Raw genomic sequence first — 21,892 nt, forward strand, 5'->3', positions numbered from 1 at the left:
GTCTTCTTTAAAGACAAGCTGCTTCTGTGGGGTGACCACCATGCCCTCCACACCCTGCAGCTGAGAGCCGGCCCAGGCTGGGGAAGCGGTGCTGGGGGTCACTGGGCTCATGGCAGGATGGGCAGGGGGAGAATGGGGTAAGTGACTGCAGGCCTGAGTGTCAGCAGGACAGTTTGGGCAGCAGGGAGGAGACAGGAGACATAGCGTGCAGGACTACAGCGTGAGGAGGTGACGCGTGCCCTGTGCACTCAGACTCCCTCAAACCTCAGGACTCAAAATGAGTGGGAGCACTGCGGAGCATGCGGGTCAGCAACGTGCAGGCATGGGCAGAGGAAGGGGACAGATGTGTTCTGGAATGTTCCAGCTGAGTGCTTAGAGCTCAGGTCTGCTCCTGAGCGCGTCAGACTCTGTGCCCCTCACTCAGGGAAACAGTCCGCGTGGTGGCCCGGGGACGAGAGGCAGAGTGCTGCTCTCACTGCTGGTCCTGGCCTCCCTGACCGCCGTGGGGCCGCGCTCCACGGTCTGTCGCTGCAGACGCCAGGAGGGCCCTGCTTTCCTAACCACCCAGGCGCCCTGGGCGCGATGCGTGTGTGAAGGCGGCCAGCAGGCCGGCGGCTGCCCTTTGCATCCCCTGGAGCAAACGTTGCCTTATTAGGGGCCTCGGTGCCAGACTTGCCGTTTCCTGTGCACTGTGATCTGCAGAAGTTAAATATTTAGACTCGGCTCTGTTTGAACACTTCTGCCAAAACGTGTTTTTAGGTTCTCTCCCCTTGTCAGGGAGAGCACGAGCGTGCGGTCCTCCGGCCTCGCAGGAGGGTGAGCATCTGGGGGAAGTGAGTAGAAGGGGCTGGGTGGGGGGGCAGGCCTGGCCATGAGCCCCGGGGGCCAGCCCAGCAGGGTCAGTTGTCACAAGGGCAGGACGGGTGGTCCACGAGCTCCCCAATTCTTCGGCTTCACATCTAAACACCGTTGTTCTGTGACTGAAAATGAATGTAGATATCGGGTCACAAAATGAACATCAGATGTGTGTTTTCGATTCGCCTTTGATGCTTGTCTTTCCCTCCTCGGTTCTGAGCGTGTCTGCTAAGGTCCCCACACTTGGGGCATGGCTGGGGTGAGGGGGCAGAGCCGCCTCTGCTGGGATGTGGGGACCCTCCCCACAGCAGCGGGAGGAGTGGGTGGGCCCGTGAAGACCTGCCATTTGTTGCCCTCGACGAGGAAGGTGGAGACGCCTGTCAGAGGCTGGGTGTCTTCACGAAGAAGGCAGAGCCAAGCCGAGGGCCTGGCTTCACTGAGGAAAGCAAAACACAGGCAGAACCATTTGAACCAGGCATAAACATTGAAAAATAAACTCTGCCGGGCAGTGTGAGGCCTTCCCTGCGGCCGAGGGAAACCTGCCCGGGCGTTGGGCCGGTTCCCCTGGCTGGTGCCTGTTTGGGGACACACAGCTCAATAATCCGGCTCCCCTTCGGCCAGTGGCCTCCAGAACTACCTGCCCCCCTTGTCGGGATGGTGGCGCTCCTGCGAGGCTGCCCCCATCTCCAGCTCGTGGTTCTGTCCGGGGACCGCGCTCGAGCGCCGTGACCCCACTGATCCCAGCTCCCCAGCGCCTGACGCAGCCAGACCTTCGACTCCTGGGGGCCGTGCGCCCACCGACCAGCGCGGCAGCAGGTGCGGGGCTCCCCCACGTGGCCCGCGTGTTGGTCAGGCTGACGCTCTCGGACTGTCCTGCGGGAGGACAGTGGTCTCCACATACACGGCTGTGCCGAGCAGCCAGACGGGTGCGTGGAGCCGGCCTGGCCCGTCCCAGACATTCCACAGATTCGCCGTTATTGGAAGAGTCCACAGACACATGCCCAGCAAAAGGGTCTTCTCCTCAAATAATTTAAATTGGTGGGCTAATGCAGCGTTCTCAAACTTTTTAGTGTAAGAACCTGTACATTCTTAAACCTTATTGGGGACCTCAAAGAGCTTTTCTTAACCTGGGTTGTAGCTACGAATATTTATGGTCGGTGTTAAAGCTGACAAGGGTTTACTACCTGAGGACATAGCCTTTCTGTGTCTTCACAAGTCACTTGTGATAATCAAAAAGAAAAGGACATGTTAATATTTTACAGAAACAGTTCTGACCCCCCGGATCCCCTGGGGGCCCTGGGGCCGCATTTTGAGAACCACTGCTCTGGAGTAGGGACAAGATGTGGACACGTCACAGGCCAACAGAGGAGGCCTGTCTGTGTGGAGAAGCACGCGGATGAGCTGAGTGCAGCGGGAGGTCAGACAATGCAAGTCCCTTGCTGGTGCGGAGAATTAGGGGAGTTCCCCTGAGGATGTGGGGCAGAAGTGAAGGAAGGGACTCATCAGTTTGAGGCCCATCTTGGGCCCACACGTGTAAGCTTCCATCCCTAATGAGAACTCTTGGCTCCTCGCCCCGAACGTCTACATTCAGGCCACTAAGATGCTTCTCTGAAAGCAAGTAGGGGGATGCACGTGATGTGCAGAGCCGGAAGGGCCCTTTCTAAAGGTTTTCAAGAACAAAGAAACCCTGAAAAGGAGGTTCAAGCCACTGTATCCTTGGAGATACTTGTGTTGAAATGGCCATTTGCCCTTTCAAATCAGTCCACGTTCAAAAAAATATCTTGGGGCCAAAGTCCAGTTAGGGCCTCTTACTAGATCTGAGTGCCTCCGTTTCCATCTCGTCAAGAGCTTGCTGGCACTTAAACTTTATGACATTTGGTTGTCTTCCCTCTTGCCCCAGTTACATAAATGCTTCTGGTTTCAATTGCGTTAGCTGTCTTAGGTCCAGTGATTAGAAAAGTGACTGAAGAATGTCAGAATTTCCTACTGAGCCAGAGGAGAGGACCTTATACATGTGTCCTGGCCTCCCTGAGGTTGCCAGTGGTTGCTTGTGGGTGGGAGGTGTTGCTGTCCTGCCCCTGGCCCTGGCATGCCTGCCAGCCACCCCTAGCAGTCATCAGCTGGTTGTCATGGCATGAATGGTGCTCAGATCTAGCTTAGGGTCAGGTGCACCTGTGCAACAAGGCCATGGACAGAAAGTTGGACAAGGGCACAGACGTGATGACACGGTAGTGCATTGTGGATGGAGTGGATCACTGCCTGTCCTGTGAGCTGAGCCCAGGACTGAGAAGCCAGCTTCTGGGAGACCACAGCTGACTCCATGGCTCAGTCTTTTTAACCACATTTTGGGCTCCTGAGAAAGTGGAAGTATGTTGCCTCGGGATAAGAACTTGGCTTGTGTCCTGCTTCCATCATGACTTGTTGCATAGCCTCAGGAAGCCACTAAACTTCCCTGTACCTGTGTCCATGAGGGGAACTCGAGGGGGGTTGCAGTGCTTGTTGCACAGGTGGTTAGGACTGAGGGAAATTACCAGGTGCTTCTGGTGGCTGCGCTCTGGGTAGAATGGTCTGATCCATGTGCCAGCAGTGCCTGAGTGGAGCTGAGGGGGCCTGGGCAAGTTATGAGGATCCTCACCTCTAAGGTGGAACGAGAGCAGCTTCTGAACTGAGTACCCATGAGTATCTATGACCATGTATGAGTGTTCATGAGTATCCATGAGTATCTGTGAATATGTGTGAGTGTTCATCAGTATCTGGGAGTATCTCTGAGTACTCATGATTATCTTTGAGTATCTGTGAGTACCCGTGGGTATCTATGACCATGTATGAGTGTTCAGGTATATTTGTGAGTACTCATGATTATCTTTGAGTATCTGTGAGTATCCATGAGTACCCATGAGCTCATGGGAAGTGGTTAGGATTGTGCCAGCATGTAGTGACCCTTAGCAGCCCTCAGCAGTTACAACTGAGTAGGATAATGAATGGGAAGTGCTTCAGTGCTGACCTCGGTGCTATAGAAATGTGGCTTTGTTTTCTTTAAATCCCGTAGAATCCGTCAGGAGACCTAAATGATTCTAGCATCCTTTCTGCTATAATCACATGTAGTTTGTTCATCTCTGAATTATTCCCTTGCGAACAAGTCCATATCTTCCCTTCATCCCCTTTGTACAGAAGCAATCATCTGGGCTCAGGGCAAATGCTCCCAGGGCCGTTTTCAGAAGCAACAGTTTCCCCAGGAACAAAAAGGGCTCCATGTGGTGTTTTCCAAGAAGGGAGAAGAATTCTACCTCAGGATTGAATTACTTCTAGTAACACCAAATTCCCTAAAAGAGCTGGTTTTAATGTCATTTCATATATTAGTCTCAGCAAAAACACCTGTTACAATGAACTGGATATAGGTGATGCTGTTTTAGGGCATGAGTTTCAGGCATTGGCATGTCATTTCTCTCTGGTTCTGAGGGTTAAAAATCGTTAAGTAGAGGTCCTGTCAACCTACAGTAAAATGCAGTTCTGCTGCCTTAGTTCTGTGGCCTCATGCACTTTATCCTGTACCCATTGGAGAGAGGGGTAGGTGAGCATGGGACTCTTGGTATGGCAGGATTTATGTATATCTTGTTTTATCTGTCTCTCACAGTGATGATGCAGGTAGGGGCTGATTTTCTCATTTTGTAAATGAGGGACAGACTTTGAAAGGTCAGTTCAAGAATACACGGTTAGAGGGTTTGCACTATTCCTAATCCTGACATGTCTAGTCTGCCGGGTTGTGCAATGTGGATAGGGGTGTGGTTCTCAAACGTCCGTCATTTCTGTCCAAATGCTACTTCTGTTTCCTCTTTTTCTCATCTCATTACTTAAAACCCACTATTCTTTCCTTTATCTACATGCAAAGAAAACTAGTTGAGATAAAATTTTTTGAAGATTTTATTTATTTGAGAGAGAGAGCATACAAGTGGAGGAGAGGGGCAGAGGGAGAAGCAGACACCCCACTGAGCAGGGAGCCTGCCAGGATACAGGACTCAATCCCAGGACTTTAGGATCATGACCTGAGCCAAAGGCAGATGCTTAACTGAGCCACCCAGATGCCCCTAGTTTGGAGAAATTTGGCCAACTCTGGATATTGGCCTGAGTGGACACAGTGTATTTTAAACTAGGGTGGCAGTATCAGTTTTATTTGTAGCTGCATTAGATGAAACCAGATAAAAGTCTTAATGTGGGACTTTTTTTGGAAAATTGAAAATATTCTGATTCCTTGTATAAGCAATCCAAATATAAAATCAGACCACTTTTCTTACCTCCCTTTTAAGAAACTCAGAATCCTAATTCTACGTAATTTAAAGGAAAAGAAGTAATATTTCTATAGCACATTTAAGCCTTTGCACCTCACTAACTACGAGAGGTGCTGTGAGCAGAGAAAATGGACGAGGGGGCATTGTCCTGGGGAGAGCAGGCGAGGGTGTGGCACTTGATGCTGGGGAAGGCTGCAGGGTATCATTAGCCGGGCCGGGAGGGTGTGCACCCTGTGGAGCTGCTCGGTGAGGGTTGCTGAGGCTCCTGCCATGATGGTGGGAGGGCTAGGGTAGCCCTGTCCGGGCTCGCAGTGTGGCGAGCCCTGGGGGCTGGAGAATGAGGATGGGCCTTGGGGAGTGCTGTGGAGTTAGGTTCAATGCGGAGGAAAAGCAAAGAACGGGAGAGCGGATCACTTCACAGTGATGTTGGTGCAATTGTCACTGATAGAAAACTTGGAAGTTGGGGCGCCTGAGTGGCTTAGTCACTAAGCGTCTGCCTTTGGCTCAGGTCATGATCCCAGGGTCCTGGGATCGAGCCCCGCATTGGGCTACCTGCTCAGCAGGAAGCCTGCTTCTCCCTCTACCACCCCCCCCGCTTGTGTTCCCTCTCTCGCTGTGTCTCTCTGTCAAATAAATAAATAAAATCTTTAAAAAAAAAACTTTGACGTTGACTTTCACTGTGGATGAACCCTCCGAAGACACTGGGGACACAGGGAAGATAGAGGTCAAATGGGAAGGGGTGTGATTGAGGATCGTTCAGCATCGAGGGGCTCTGAGAGCCAGCCGAGGCCGCTTGCCCTTGTAGTGGCTTCCGGGGCTGTGCTTTCCTCCTCTCTCAGGGGCCTGCGCCTCATGGTTCAGATTGGGAATGACTTCTAGATCTACAGTTACTCGAGTCTGGGTCTGTTGCTATGGGAAATAAATATGGGAAAAATAATCGGTATGGACACCCGTGGTCACTATTTTCTTTCCAAAGAAACCGGATCCATGAATTGCATCCAAATCTTTATTTTTTTGGAAACATGAGTTTGGCTGTGGGCTTCCCATATTGTCTGTTTACTCTTGGCATTTCTAGAGAGGGCAGTGAGAGGTGGGGGCACCATGGTTGGCACTTGGGTTTATGGGCCATAGCCTGAGTATGGAATCCCACTCAGCTTTTCCTAGCTTTGCCATCTTGAGTGAGCCATAAACCTTTTCAGAACCTCCCTTTGTTTTGTTGGTAAAATACACGATGGGAATATATATCCTTCATTCTGTTATTACTAGGATTCCAGGAGAATACGCAGAAGCTGAGTTCCGTGCCTGCAATGTCTGTAAATATTAACGAATGATCCTGGATTAAAAGCTAATCTGAAAAACCTTCCTTTGGAATTAAAGGGCATGACTGGTCACAAATACGTGCTGCTCACGAGCAAGGCCTTAGCACTGTGACTCCCATTTGGTGTCTTCCTGAGAGTGGACCTGTGGATAATTATACTCCATTCGTACTGTAAGTTTCAAGGTCTCCCTTGGCCCAATCTGCCATTTCTAGAAAATCAAATTGTAAGGGTGCATTTCTTTTTATTCTATCTTTTTAATTTTTTGCCTTCTTTGATCAACTGTGTTGTATAATTAAAATGAAAACCACAAAAATTCCATGACTGATGAAGACAGTATGAGTAAAAACCAGGGATCCAATTCTAAGACAATATGGAAACCACTCTGATGACATCTGTGACAGATGAAAATATATGCCTGTTTTAGCATTATCTGGTAACTTGTCAGAAATGCAGATCACTCAGCTCACCCCAGACCAGCACTTTGGGATCCTGATGGCTTGGTTCCAGTCCACTCTCAGCCACTCGTTACCTAGACTGGGAAAATGATTTATCTTCTCTGATTCAGTCAATGAATTTGTAAAATGGTGACAATAATCCCACCTCATGGAATTAACATGTGACTAAAGAAGTTAATATGTGAAAAATTTGTAGTCCTACATAGCCACTAAATGTTCTCAACTATCAATCTCCAGTCTCTGCTCATGTGCAAAAATTCACGTGGTTTTTATAAGTGGGATTCTACTGAACAAACTGCTTAATATTTTATCTCTGAAATACTTGTATATGTAGAGTCCTTTTTAAACTTCAAAATACTTCACAGACCTCCCTTTATGTAGCAGTGAAACTTGTAATATCCACAAGTTAGACCATATATATTCACACAAAGCAGTGTGTATGCAGTATTATGGAGAGTACCTTACATTTTATGAGCCCCAGTGGCACTTATATACATTTTAAAACAATAGAGCAGAGGTGAGAGGCTCATCATTGATCCAGGGTACTGACCAGATCAGTGTGTATGTACACCTGAGTGCTTCAGGAGGTAAATTGGGGTATCCTTGGCCTTCCAAAGAACAGTGGTCTAGACACACCTTTAATTGGGCACTTAGTCATTTATTGCATTTGTGCTAAATCATCTATGTATTTTTATCTGGGCTTACTAATATTTGCAGGGTTTACTACTTCACCCCACATGTATCTTGTAGCCTCAGATTGTAAGGCCTCATTATCCCTTGTAGGTAAGGAAATGTAAGATAGTCTTAAGTTGGTCCTCTATCGAAGAGCTTGCCACCAGGGTTCTTAAAGCACAAATATGATCATAGCAGTCTTTAAAATTCTTATAAGGCTTTCCATGCTTGTGGAAGTCCCTCAACTTGGCTCAGGAGCCCCCCCCAAGTGAGGTCTCTGCTGCCCTACATGTCCACTTCCTGCCGTGGACCCTCCCTCTATGGTCATGTATCGTCATGTGTAGCTCAGTGTCCCCTATACTGTGTTTGCTGAGCATAGGTCTGCTCAGTGAGCATGTCATTAACTGTGTGCACATTAAAAGCAAGGGTCATGAACTAACAAGGGAATGTGATAAAATGTTTGGAGTAAAATATTTGGTATCTTAATTAGGAATATTTTTTGAGAGAATTTTCAAAATGGAGGAGATGCAAAAAAATGGGAGATACTGGTTTTGGAAGCTTACACTGGAATGACTGTTGTATAGAGAGCTACTGGTTCATGACAAATAACCCCAGGATGTTTGTGGCAATCAATGATCAGTGTTTGTTTCTCATGCACCTGCTGATCTTGGCCGGGCTCTGCTCCACATGTCTCATCCTCCTTCCTTGAGTGGGAAAATGGGAAAGTTCTTCTTGGAGCAAGAGCCAGGGAAAGCAGGTCCAAACACACACACCTGCCAAGCCCCAGCTTGCTTGACGCTTATAGACATCCCATAAGCCAGGTAGTTCACAGAGTAGAAGGCTCCCTGCCAGTGTGGAAAAGCTGCAGAAACTCTGCTGATAGGGAGGGAAGAAGGATGGGCCAGCAAGGCCATCTACTGATTCCTGAAGTTAGTGTGCAATTATCCTGAGTGGGAGACACTGGAGGAGGTGAGACACCATCAGGGATGAGTGTGGGAATCGGCTGAGGAAGCAATGCCTTCCCAGCCTCCCAGGCTGTGGTTGAAGTGGTAACTGGGACTTGGCAGAGCCGTCAGAGGTAAACAAGCTCTAGTCCATGCACGTCAGAGCAGTGCTGCAGGCCTGCGAACACTTGGGAGTTGGGCCAACCAATAATAATGAGATTGCGGGCCAGCAGAGGATACTTACAGACGACACCGAGGACCATACGGGGGAAGTGAGGAGGAGGGGTTGATGCAGGGGTTGTTTATGTGACACATCGGACCAGACAGGAAAATTGCTTCTAACTTGGGGGCTCTTACAGAACAGATTGACACCAAAGTTAATCAGGGTCCTTTGGACATGAGACCCAACAGAGTTTCTGCTGGTCTTATTCACACTTTTAAGGGAAACTCTCTTTAACCAATTAAGTCAGTACTTGGCGGCCCAAGAGTTATTATGGACAAAGTTTACACTACAGGTCTAGAGTCCCACTCAGCCTGTAGATGTTCATGTCCTGTTCTTTATGCCATATTTCATGCTAAGAGTTCTTTGTTTTGTAGCATGTATAGATAATGGGACACCAAGTCCTCCTGGAAAAAGAAGGAAAAGACCAAACGCTCATTAAGCACCACTTCCTGGGGACTGGCTGTGGGCTTTCACATGTATTTTGTACATCACTGATTCGAGGCACTGTCCATCGCAAGACAGACCAAAAAAAGGAAGAATATGCTGCCATTTAAATTGTGACCAATATTTTCTCATATCTTAGAATTCCTATTTTATTCTTATTTTAAAAACTTTTTTTTTTACTTAAAAACTCATTTAAGTATTGTTTTGTTTATTGAGGAAATTTATATGTAGTGAGATGCACAGACCAGTGGGATGTGTTCGGTGAGATGAGCTTTGACAAGTGGGGATGCCCATGTAGCTCACACTCCATCGAGACCAAGATGATCTCCATCACATGGGCAAGCTCCCTCAGGCCTTTCTGGGTCAGTGCCTTCTCAGAGGTAACTCCTGTTTTTCCATTATTCTATGTTACTTTTACCTGGGCTAGAGTTTCATATAAATAGCATAATGTACTATGTATCCCCTTGTTTCTTTTTTTTAATATTTTATTTATTTGTTCATGAGAAACAGAGAGGCAGAGACAGAGGGAAAAGCAGGCTCCTTGGGACTTGATCCCAGGCCCCTGGGATCACGACCTGAGCTGAAGGCAGATGCTTAACTGACTGAGCCGCCCGGGGGCCCAGAGCTTCCTAGGACTCTGACAGAACTTGTGTTGAAACCCCAGAGCAATTTGGAGAGAATGAACATTATAACATCCCTGAGTCTTCTGACCCATGAACATGGTACACCTCTTTCCATTTGTGTTGGCTTCCTTTCATTTTACTCATCAGTGCTTTTTCAATGTCTTGCACATCTTTTCATAGATTTATTTCATGTTTTTGATGTTATTGGAAATGCCATTTAAACATTTTATCTTCTAGTTTTTCATTGCTACTACATAGAATTACAGGTGATTTTTGTATATTGACATTATACATTGAGACTTCACTGTGTTCACTTATTAAATCTAGCAGTTTTTTTCTTTGTAGAGGGTTTAGATCCTTCTTACATGCATAATTCTATCTCATGTGATTAAAGAAAGTTCCACATTTTTTATTTCCAATCTTTCTGTGTTTCTATTTCTTACCTTTAATGCCTTGCCTGGGGTACCCAGCGTAATGACAAATAGAAGTGGTGAGACTATTTCCAATCTTAGAGTGAAAACGTTCAGTCTTTTATCATTAAATCTGATGTTAGCTGTGGGTTTTAAAATATATGCTTTTTAGCAGATAGAGAAGGTTTTCTTCTAATACCAGTTTTCTGGGAGTTTTGCCATTTAATTGACAGAGTGGTTTACCTTAATAAAAGTGAACACCTAAATTTTCTTTGCCTACAAATGGATAGTTTTACTATAACTGAAAACATTTTAATGTAGGGCATAACGTTATTAAAATATCTGAAAGAGTTACTGAGTATTATTTCTAGTATTTTAAATAATCCCTTCAATTTTGCAAGACACCTCATCCTTCTTTCTAAATACACACATGTATTATTCCATCTTATGAGGAGTTACACTGGTAAGATGCCATTTGGCAAATGATTCCTGTAATTCACATGACTTCCCTAAAGCTGTAGGCCAGATCAGACTAAACGGAGTCTTGACTCTGTGTTTCTCCTTATCTTGTTTAATCTTCTCCATTCCATGTTACGCAGCCTGCCATATTTTTGGAAGGATTACCAGAGATTTAAGTAACAATGCTGACTTTGAATATTAAATTTGCTGAATTGCCTCTTCATTTATAGAAGTAAACTAGATGAGAGTAAATAGAATATAGAATCTATCAGTGTAAATTAGATATAAGTTAATGTAAATACAATGAGCAAGAACTATTAGGGTAATGGATAGGCACACTTTCAATACCTGCAAATAGTTTCTGAAGAACTCTAAGGGTATTGGTTACTATTAAATAACAATTCTATGGAATTCTTTTTTTTTTAAGATTTTATTTATTTATTTGAGAGAGAGAATGAGAGATAGAGAGCACGAGAGGGAAGAGGGTCAGAGGGAGAAGCAGACTCCCTGCTGAGCAGGGAGCCCGATGTGGGACTCGATCCCGGGACTCCAGGATCATGACCTGAGCCGAAGGCAGTCGCTTAACCAACTGAGCCACCCAGGCGCCCTCTATGGAATTCTTTAATAACAAGGTATATCTTAGAAAACAAAATGTTCCAAGAGCAGATTATTGTATGGATAGAGGAGCACAGCATCCCTTAACAAAAAACAACAGTACCAACCAACCAACCAGCCAACAGCTGGGCAGCACTCTCCTCAACAACACAAACAATAGCAACTCTGTTGTGGAGGATGTGGGACCAGGGGTGGAGTCCTTGCAAAGTGTACAGATAACTAAGAATGGAACAAGGAAGAAACAGAGTCAAGAAGAAGTAACTAGAACCTCGTGATGAGCTGCGGGTGTCAGAATTCCGTGTCTATGGCGGTGGACTTGGGGACGGGCAAAGACATAGTTTCAAGTATTTTAGTTTTTTAAGGAGCTTTTCAGGATTCTGTGCCTGTTAGAAAGTAAACAATGAAACCCTAAATATTAATGTGAAACTCTTAGGAGGTGAGCTAGGCAAAAGAACTTAACATATGCAGCCTGCATATTCTTGAAATGTAGCCAAACCCAAAGTTCTCTTTTTTGGTTTTTTTGTTTGTTTGTTTGTTTTGTTTTGTTTTTAGAATGGATGTGATTCCTTTAAAAATGCTTTGGGCATCATCCTCCTAAAATCAAGTGGTATACAGTTAATGAGATCATCAATTCAGAGGTTTTTTTCTCCCTTTAAGTTCATAAATGTCCTCCAGCTGTTTGTTATAATCTAATTTGCCTTTGGTTGTCAGATTATTTGAACACACTGTCAGACACATTTTAAATCACCAAAATCTATTGCTAGTTTGAGAAATAAAATAATTTTTTAAAATTAACTAATTTTTTCAATCCAACTGAATTTACAGAGGTAGTTTTTTAAAAATACAGAATTGTTATATGATTGTAGAAATTAAAATGTGTAGAAACAAATTAGGATTGTACTCATGTTTCTAGTTTAATATTTTAATGGAAAACTGTTGAGGCAGACTATCTCCAAAGTGCTAATTACCTCTCAGGAGTCTGCTCAGAACGGAGTGTGTGGCCCAGGGGGTCATGTAGCTGAGCCACACACATTGGCAAGCTCGTAGAGCGAGAGAGAGCACGACTGCTCAGAACCATACAACAGTAAGTGGAGTGAGCTAGGAAAGAAGTTCAATGCAATCATTGCAGTTGTGTTGAAGAGTTAACGCCTTCCCACACAGGCTCAAAGGGTCAGCGAGGCAACCGGTGAAGTCATTGCAAGAGCAGAACCGTCTAGATTGCTGAAAGCCAGTGGCCTGGATGAGAACGGATCTGATAAACTGAATGGAAGGCTGCTCTTCTGTAGAGAATGTTGGGATTTGGCGGCATGATGAATTGTGTGTGTAATGTTGAGGGCTGAGGAGTTTCCTCTCTGACCAGACACAGAAAGTGCAGAACGTGTAGCAGAAATATCCTCAGCTGTTTCAACTCCTATCAATAACTTGAGGCTTCTTTATATATCATTACTGGGTGCGCCAGGTCATTAGTAGGATAATGTCATGTGAACGTGGGCATTGATGAATCCGCCAATTATAGAAAAATCTAGTATTTCACCATTCTGATGCTGGAATAGGTGATTTAAAAAAATATCTACATGCATGATATTGAATGCATCTAAATTTTCTTTTGGGCTATGAGTCTTGTTCTTCTTAATCCTTGTGTCTCTCTGCCTCGTGGGTTATGTAAATCTTGCTCTCGATATTGGTAACACTTTAGGTTCATATAGAACCTATCACTCTGTATGTGTCACCGTGCTCAGTCACAGTCATCCTGGGAGGCAGGCAGGATGGGTGTAAACGAGGACGTGGGATTCGATTTTTGCTGAAATTGGTCAGACGAGAGACTGCGGGACCCAGAAAAGCCGGGAGCCTGACTCCGACTCCAAGACCTGACCTTTTCCCTGATGCCACGGCGCGGGCTCAGAAGCACGCTCCTGTCCTGCCCCCACCCCACAGCTGCACGGGGAGGCTTCTACGCCCTTTTCCTAATTCCGCAGGACAGGAGCCTCATTTATCTCCAAGGCTCTTTTCCCCACCTCTTTAATTAGAAGAATATCCTTTCAACCCAGTCATCAGTTCTAAATAACATCTCAACTTTTCTTCTTCCTGTGGCATATTTCCCAAGTGGGGACTCTCTTTGGGCAGTTCCTCTTGGACAGATGCAGTGACTTCTGACACATCACACCTTCCTTGGCCCTTTCTATGACCTCACATTAAAACTCCTTCTATTCGTTTTTTTTTTTCCTTTTCAGTCTGTCTTCCTTCATACATTAACTCTTCAACATTTAGTGTAAGAGAAAATTATAGCAGTAAAGCCCTGCTGAATAGGAAAGAAAACTGAAATATTTGTGTCTATTGTATTAAACTGGACATTATATCTTGAATTTTGTATGCATTAATTATTTTATTTTCTTGCTGAGTTATTTTCCAGAATCCCAAACTTTATTTTTCTCCATTGATGGACATTACTTGGAATGGATTAAATCTAACTTCTAATAATATCATTATTTTAAAACCCCAACTTTGGTGGCCCCTGTAACCTGACGGATCTGGCTGGCTGCAGACATTGGCACCTCCATGTCATGTTTTAGGGCATTCGCCTGGTCACCATATTCCTCGGGCCAGGCTCTCCTTCTGAGTTTCCTTGTTTCCATCCCGACTGCTCTGTTCTCTCAGAAAGGGCCTCTCTTCCCTGTGTCCTTTTCTAATGCTTTGTGGGGTCTTATCGACATGTTTCTGGACCTTCCTCAAGACCCGTCTCTTTGGGTCCCTTTTGAAGCTGTTCTCCTGTGTGTCTCAGTGATTGAAAGCTTCCAGATTTGTGGTGAAATATTACTTATGCTGCTTTGCTCCCCATTTACCTCCCTTTGTAAGTGCTTGGTGTCCCTCATGGAACAAGGGGTGATTGTGCCGTTCTTGTGGCCCCAGTGTGAGCTGGTGTAGAACCAGTGGTCAGGTTCCCTGGGGCTGGGAACGTCCTGGTGGGGAAGGCCACTTTCCAATGCAGAAATCATGCTTCTGTTTAGCCTCTGTTCCCAAGGGTCGTCAGTAGTTTGTCTAAAGCTCTTCTTCCTCCATTATGGCCTTCACCAACAGAAAACGTAACTGCGTTGCCCTAAGTTTGGGTTTCAGGAGGCTGTGTTCAGTCTAGGAGGCCATGGGAGGGAACACACTTTTCAAGTAGGAACATGGAGGAGGATCTAAGAGGCAACATTTCTGTGTTTTTCTGGTACATATACAGAAATGCATATGGTTTAAAAAAAATCTAATAGCATTTGTAATGTCAGTAAGGGACTAATCACAAAATTCCCTGTATGATTACCCACATGTAGTACAAGGAGCTGCTAGAGAAGCTAAAATCTGGATAGTTTTCCAACTATTAATATCATAACTATGGTTTATTATCTAAAAAGAAATTTACTGAGTGCCTGTTCTAGGTCAGACACACTCTTTTAGCATTGGGGGAGTAGTGGAAATAATAGCTAACACTTCTGAAACACGGTCTGTAGTCACGCTTTGCACATCTAACTCTCGACCTCGTGGCGGGGCCGGAGGCAGGTGCTCGTCCTCCATAGGAGCGCAGCCCTACCTCCAGGCTCCAGCCTCCTGGCACCAATGCAGGAACACGCTCTTTCTCAGCCTCTCAGTGGTTTCCACCTGTTTGATGTCACATTTACAGTCATAAAAATCCCTGTAAATTGTAGCTAGCTAGTTCCTAAGCAGACTAAAGCATAATTTATGGAAGATCACTTCATAAGTAGGAAAGTGCTGTAGAGATTTTTATATCAAATATATTCACTCAGTGCATCATTCTATTTTATTTTCCTTTGTAAGGAGAAATGTGAAAGCAAAAGAATGTCTTTTCTAGATGCCACAGGACAGCTCCGGGTGAGGGCGGGTGTGCTCTTGGGTGTGTGGGCCCTGGGGTGGAGAGCCGCTCTGTGGTTAGCCGCGTGCATGACCGTGAACACAGGGCTCAGTTCTCGGCAGCTCCTCTGTGACTGGGAGGCCCGACCACTCCCGCCTCCGAGACATGGCAGCTCTGTGACTAGCTTTGACCTCAAGCCTCTTGGGGTCAGAGGGTGAGTGGCTGTGCCTCCGGATGCTCGTTCGACCTGCTTCCAGCTCAGTGGTCCAGAGGCCACACCCGGAGAAACCCCATTCTAAAGGCAAACCTGAGACACATGCCCACATTTTCTTTAAAATGTGTGAGAAGGGTGATTTAATTTGCCAGTGTTAATGTTTATTGTCATGTATTTAGGCTGGAAAGATCCAGAAGAGGAACATTTGGAATATGCTGATTATTTCTAAATTATATTTTAAACCACATGTGACTTTATAGTGAAGGATAAAGTATTCTCCATGTTTTATTTGACTCAAGCTCATTACCATCGGAGGACTACTGAGTAGATAGGACTCACTTTGTTGTGATGCTAGAGTGTGGATACCCTGTGAGATATGCTTACTTTTAGAGCTTTCTTTTTTTCTCCAAATTTTAATTTAAATTCCAGTTAGTTAACACAGTGTTACATTACTGTCAGGTGTACAATGTAATGATTCATCGCTTCCATACATCACCTGGTGCTCATCACAGGTGCCCTCCTTCATCCCCAACACCTGTTTCCCCCAACGCCCCACCCACCTCCCCTCTGGTGACCATTGGTGTGTTCTCTGTAGTTAAGAGTCTGCTTCTTGGTTTTTCTCTCTCTCTTTCCCCCCCCATGTTCATTTGTTTTGTTTCTTAAATTCCACATATGAGTGAAATCATAAGGTATTTGTCTTTCTCTGACTGACTCCTTTCATTGAGCCTCATACTCTCCAGCTCCATCCCCATCATTGCAAATGCAGCAAAAAGATGTCATTCTCTTTTATGGCTGAATAATATTCCATTGTGTATATACCACGTCTTCTTTATCCATTCATCAGTCGATAGACATTGGGCTCTCTCCATAGTTTGGCTATTGTTGATAACACTGCTATAAACATCGGGGTGCAGGTGTCCTTGAATTAGTGTTTTCATATCCTTTGGGTAAACACCCAGAAGTGCAGTTGCTGGGTCGGGTGGTTCTGTATTTAACTTTTTGAGGAACCGCCATACTGTTTTGCAGATGGCTTATTTAAGTCAGTGTTACACAGATGACGTGAGACTTCCATCTTCCCAGAGGCAGTGGGCCGCCGGCTGGCAGAGCTATCAGACTGCGTGCTTCTGAGTTCGACAGGCTGGATCCGCGTTCTGGGCCAGCCCCGCCCTAACTGTGCGGCCTTCCCCACATGACTTGTGCATTCCTCTGTTTCCTCACCTACCAAGTGGCTAAATGAGAAAACCCATGAAATGAATGAGGGCAGTTCTAGTGCGTGGAAAACTCTTGCAGCTGTTTTGTTACGTGAGTGTTAGATGCTGTTAGAATAACAGCAAGTGTTTCCACTGTCATTTCTGGGATTCGCTGTGCTACCTACACACTGGGGCTGTTTCCGCCACGTGTGGCCCTGGGCTCCCCGTCTGCTGAGATGGGGTTCCACTGTGCTCAGAAATAATCCGGGCGCATAGGCTTTCACTCCCTCCGCTTCAGCATCATCTTAAATAAAAGTTGGTGACAACACTGAAAGAAGTAGAAAATGATTCTAGGTCCAGCACTGATTGCAAAAGAATGTTTGAAAATGCTTACAAAGGGCCTCAGCGCTTACAACCCAGACTGAGACCTGGATGCCGGCTGATGTCCTGATTTTCATGCAGTCCAGTGGTGCGTCCAGAACCTGTAACAGGAATGGGCACAGGGGCGCATGGGCCCGCCGTGCGCTGCCTGCCTCCTGAGCCCTCCGACTGGCCAGCCCCTGCCCCTTCCTTCCCGGTTCCCTGCAGCTCTCTGGTCGCACCCGCAGGGGCTCCGCATGGGCCCGCCGTGCGCTGCCTGCCTCCTGAGCCCTCCGACTGGCCAGCCCCTGCCCCTTCCTTCCCGGTTCCCTGCAGCTTTCTGGTCGCACCCTCAGGGGCTCCGCATGGGCCCGCCGTGCGCTGCCTGCTCACACCTCTGTCTTTCCTCCCCCCAGCGTCCTCCTGCGACCAGGAGCAGCAGTCGGCCCTGGAAGAGGCCAGGCAGCCCAAGAACGACAATGTGGTGATCCCTGAGTGCGCCCACGGCGGCCTTTACAAGCCAGTACAGTGTCACCCCTCCACCGGCTACTGCTGGTGCGTCCTGGTGGACACTGGACGCCCCATCCCCGGCACATCCACCAGGTAAAGCTGCGCCCATGGTCCGGGGAGGGAGGAGACGGGGAAGGCAGGTCCTTGCGGGTGCCGCTGACGTGGATGCCCGGCACCCAGACCTCGCTTGGCCGCTGGACCGTGCTGGCCATGTGCTCACTCCCCTGCACGGGGTGCCTGTGGAACCTAGCGGCGCTGCCCGTCGGAAGCTGGAGGAGACCATCTCTGACGGCCGCCAGGAGCTGCCTGTGTGAATGACAGCAGGGAGCCTGCAGGCTGAGGTCTTTACGCAATGCTTGCTCCTGTCGTTATTATTCCCGCAGGCTGGGATTGTGAAAGCTGGCTTGGGGATCTGGCGTGGGAGGCTCTCAGACATCACCTGCAGCTTCCTTGAGCTTCTGGTTTTGGCAAAGGGAGCCAAGCATTACACAAGCTGAAATGGCTTTCTATAGCATAAAAATAAAGACAGTGTGCTAAGGCGAGAGCAACAATCACTGTAAGGGTCTGAGATCCAAAAATTTATTCACTCCTGTTTTGAGTGAGTTTGAGCAAACGGTTGCATAATCACACCTGAAGCACACAAACTACTCACGGAATTTGTAAAAACATGAGTGAAGATGTGTTTGCAGTTCTTTGTTATATGAATTGATCTTTGAATGTTAATAGATTTGTATAAAATAATTTACAAATGTACGAAAATATTATGTCTCAAAAGTTATTAAATTTAGCTACTGGTTTCATCTCTAGCACCTAGGCACAGGCATTTTGACACTTCCTAAATTATTTCCCCCAATTTTTCAAGTGTGACCATGAGACATTTCAAGGAGGAAACACTCCATCCATCCATCCATCCATCCATCCATCCATCCATCCATCCATCCATTTACCAACGCTTCCTTCCTTCCTTCCTTCCTTTCTTCCTTCCTTCCTTCCTTCCTTCCTTTCTTCCTTCCTTCCTCCCCTCCTTCCTTCCTTCCTTCCTTCCTTCCTTCCTTCCTCTCTCCCTTCCTTCCTTCCTTCCTTCCTTCCTTCCTTCCTTCCTTCCCAAATGCTGATGGTCAGCAATAGCCCATCACTATTCTAGGGACTGAGAAAAGAGCACTGACCGACAGGGCAGGTCTCCTCTCTCAGAGACTTTCTCTCCTGCTTGGGAAATGTCAGGGAAAGAGCAAATGGTACCACTTCCCACTGCAGCAAAAGGGAAGGCCTCACATCCAGCCGGCCTCAAGTCTTAACAACTCACACACCTCAAAGGTGAAGGGAAGTTCAGATTATCTCAGCAGCTCAAGGGCATACTTCAATAAGCCATTTTTTTATTCTCCCTGCTCTGCCATCTTTGACTTACTGGCTTGCTTTTTGACCTTATCCCTGACAGGGTTTCTAGAAGCATGATCCAACATAGTTGGTGCTTCTTTCTGACAGCAAGGATAGCCTTCCCCACAGACCCTCAGGGGGCCTCCCCTCGCTTGAATTGGTCAGACTGTCACCCCCAGACTGGCCTACTGCTGATGGGGGAAGGGCCATTGTGGCCAACGTTTGGCACCAGGCCTGGGACAGGGCCACCACCCCGGTGCCCTCACTGTTGTGCATACTGTTCTGGGCGTGGGGGCTGTACAGGAAACAAAATGGACAAAAATCCTTGCTTCCATAGGGCTTATGTTCCAATGGAAGGAAACAGACTATAGGTAAAGCACATAAGTAGATGCACCAGCTGTAAGTAAATATGCTGGTGAATGACAAGTGTTCTGGAGGAAAATAAACCAGAAATAGGAGAGGGCATGCTGAGGGTGGGGGTGGGGCGGTCAACTTGAATTGAATGGCCAGGGGAACTCCCTGGAAAGCTGATGTTGGAGTCAAGTCCTGAAGATGCTGGGGGCAATCTGACGGATGTCTGTGGGAGCACAGTCCAGACAGAGGCAGTGAGCACTGCCCTGCACAATGGAGGGCCCTGCGCCAGAATCCAGTTGTTTTGGCCCAAAGGTAGGGTGTATCAATTAGGAAGTTTTCCATTTCTAATAGTGGTAAATCTGACAAGTAGGCATAAACAAGGGACTCTATTACTTCAGGTAAGAATTACAGAGATGGAGAAAGCTCCGTTTCAGTTGACACTGTGATTTGGTGATGTTACTTGAGGACACAGTTGTATCTGCCCTTGGACAGACTCTTCTCATGGTCACAGGATGGCTGCGGAGATCTGGGCATCTCATCTAGACACCACAGTGCTCAGAGGATACACCGCCCACCTCTCTCTTTCTTAGGAAGCCGAACAACCTTCCCTAAAAGTCCCCTAGCAAACTTAATGCATGGATTATTGGCCAGAATCGGATCATATGACCATGACTAAACCCATCACTGGCAAGAAAAATGGAATTAGTTTAAATTGATCTCTAGGGAGACATGGATGTTGGGAAATCAATCAAAATTATCAACATTAAGGGCTGTCTGGTAAGCTGCTGTTCAGCTTCACCAACCCACTCCTACCGCTGGTTCTCTGTGACTGGCCAGCACAGTTGCAGGAAGTCCTCCACATTACTGCCTAAGTACCCTCTGTTGCATTCATGCTACTTTCTTGTGATTTCCTGAAATAAGCAGTTCTAGAGAGATACTTTATGGTTTTTCTTTATATTTGGGTAGACAATTCAGGTTTTCTCCCTCAATTATCCTATTTACATGTGCCGATGGGGAAGAATAAAAATCCAAGACAGAAAGAAGCCATAAATATAAAATGCATTGTCATTATAAGCCAGCTCCCTTTTCCTCATGTCACCAAGCAAGATAATTTAAATGCATGGGTTTTGTTGTAGACTGTGCTGAGGACCGTGAACGTATGCTGTTTGCCAGCCAAGGTAGACAGCAGCTTCCTTCTAACAGAGTCTCTAGTTGGGTTAATCACCTGGGTAGAAACATGAGTTGGACCAGGGACAGAAGCGCGTCCTGGTCCTCCTGCTTTTTGGTGTCAAAAATAACATCTTGGCTACGGTGTACAGACTGCCTGTGGGCTGGGGCCCAGGCACCTGCGTGAGGCCCTGCCATGCGTGGCACAATAGGATCTGGGAGGAGAGTGGTAGGTTCCAGCCCGGCCACTGCTGGGTCGTGGGGAGAGCTGGAACGGGCTGTCAGGCTAAGCATGTAGCAAGCTGGTTGCTAGCTACTGCATTAGCTCCCAGAACGGAGAGATTCCTCTTTCACCGTCTTGATGGCCGATGAAGGGCTCACCACCTGCCACTGGCTTCAGGCTGTTCTTACCTCGCCTCCGGGCTGCCCTGTCCCCTGACTCCACAGACCGCCTCTCTCACTGGTCGAATGCACGTGGCCATGTGAGCATGACATGCATTTCTCCCTGGCAGAAAGCCTGGCATCTGATGGGCAAGCAGATAGTCAAGGGATGTTCATTGTTTTCATACAAATAAGTTCAACACTATTGAAAAGAATGTGATGGATGTCAACACTAAATTTGGATTTCTTTTATTTGAGACTTCAAAGGCCTTAGTTCTATTTCTTGAGATTGCCATTTCTGCAAGTTAAGGCATTTCCCAGTATTCTTAAAAGAGGCAGAATACTATCATTTAAATGTACATTTTTCATGTCAGCATAGTGCTGGGATTCTTAAGGCATCTCCAGGTCAAGTTTGGAACAAAACCAGAATGACCAGTGTGGCTAGCTTCCAGGTTGCTGCAAAGTTAAAGATTCAGAATGGGGGTTTAGGAATGATATGGCCTCTTATCACCCAGGTGAAGGATGCTGGTGCTGACTTCTAGCATTTTGGAGGCTCCACACAGAGTTCCTATTACTAGTTCAGCTTCTAACCCAACAGAGTAGCCCGTGGCCGTCCCCGAGGGGCACTCTCATATTCCTGCAAATGGGACATCCCCAAGAACGGCTGGGCGCTTGAGTTTCCACGTCATCCATCAGGAGCTGGGACACCTGCTTGTCTTTTTACAGCTCACATTTCGTGGGCCTTCAGCTGTGAAGATGCCACTGCTAGCGTAGGTGCCAAGTCGGACCTATTCCAACCCCACAGACACTGGCCCAGAGCCTGCATTGTGAGAGTTCTCCAAATTTAGCATGTGTCCGTGGACACAGGAGTGACCCTCCGTGAGCAGGCTGCTTTTGCTCATTTTCTCGTGGCGAATGTTCGGCTCTCATCGGCGGCCCTGCTACAGTTGCAGCGGGGCGAGGAGTCACCCTGGTCAAGGAGGTGTGGGTCCCCTCACCCCTCGCTCACATTCTCATGACTGTGGTTCCCTCTGCTGTCTGTACCGAACTGCATTTCAAAAGAATATGAGCTAATGGCTACTGGTTAAAACGTGATAGCTTAACTATGTGCCGGAGTGTGTCAGGGACTCTTTAATTTCAAAAACAGCATTTCAAAAAGACATATTACGTTTGCGGGAGTGGGTGTTACA

At 46.8% G+C, this 21,892-nt stretch overlaps 1 protein-coding gene across 4 annotated transcripts in view; it reads left to right on the forward strand.

Moving 5' to 3' along the window:
* The window catches only part of SMOC2 (SPARC related modular calcium binding 2), a 153,393-nt gene that overhangs the window by 91,920 nt on the left and 39,581 nt on the right, over positions 1-21,892 (forward strand). For all 4 annotated transcript variants that reach the window (XM_073894238.1, XM_073894239.1, XM_025866465.2 and 1 more), the window contains exon 8: positions 17,333-17,519. In XM_073894238.1, the coding sequence (XP_073750339.1) occupies positions 17,333-17,519 (187 nt within the window). The remainder of the gene's footprint in view (positions 1-17,332; positions 17,520-21,892) is intronic.

This window comes from Callorhinus ursinus, unplaced genomic scaffold (genome assembly GCF_003265705.2).
Source record: "Callorhinus ursinus isolate GAN/ISIS: 27379988/994484 unplaced genomic scaffold, GSC_fseal_2.0 scaffold6, whole genome shotgun sequence".
Classification (NCBI taxonomy): domain Eukaryota; kingdom Metazoa; phylum Chordata; class Mammalia; order Carnivora; family Otariidae; genus Callorhinus; species Callorhinus ursinus.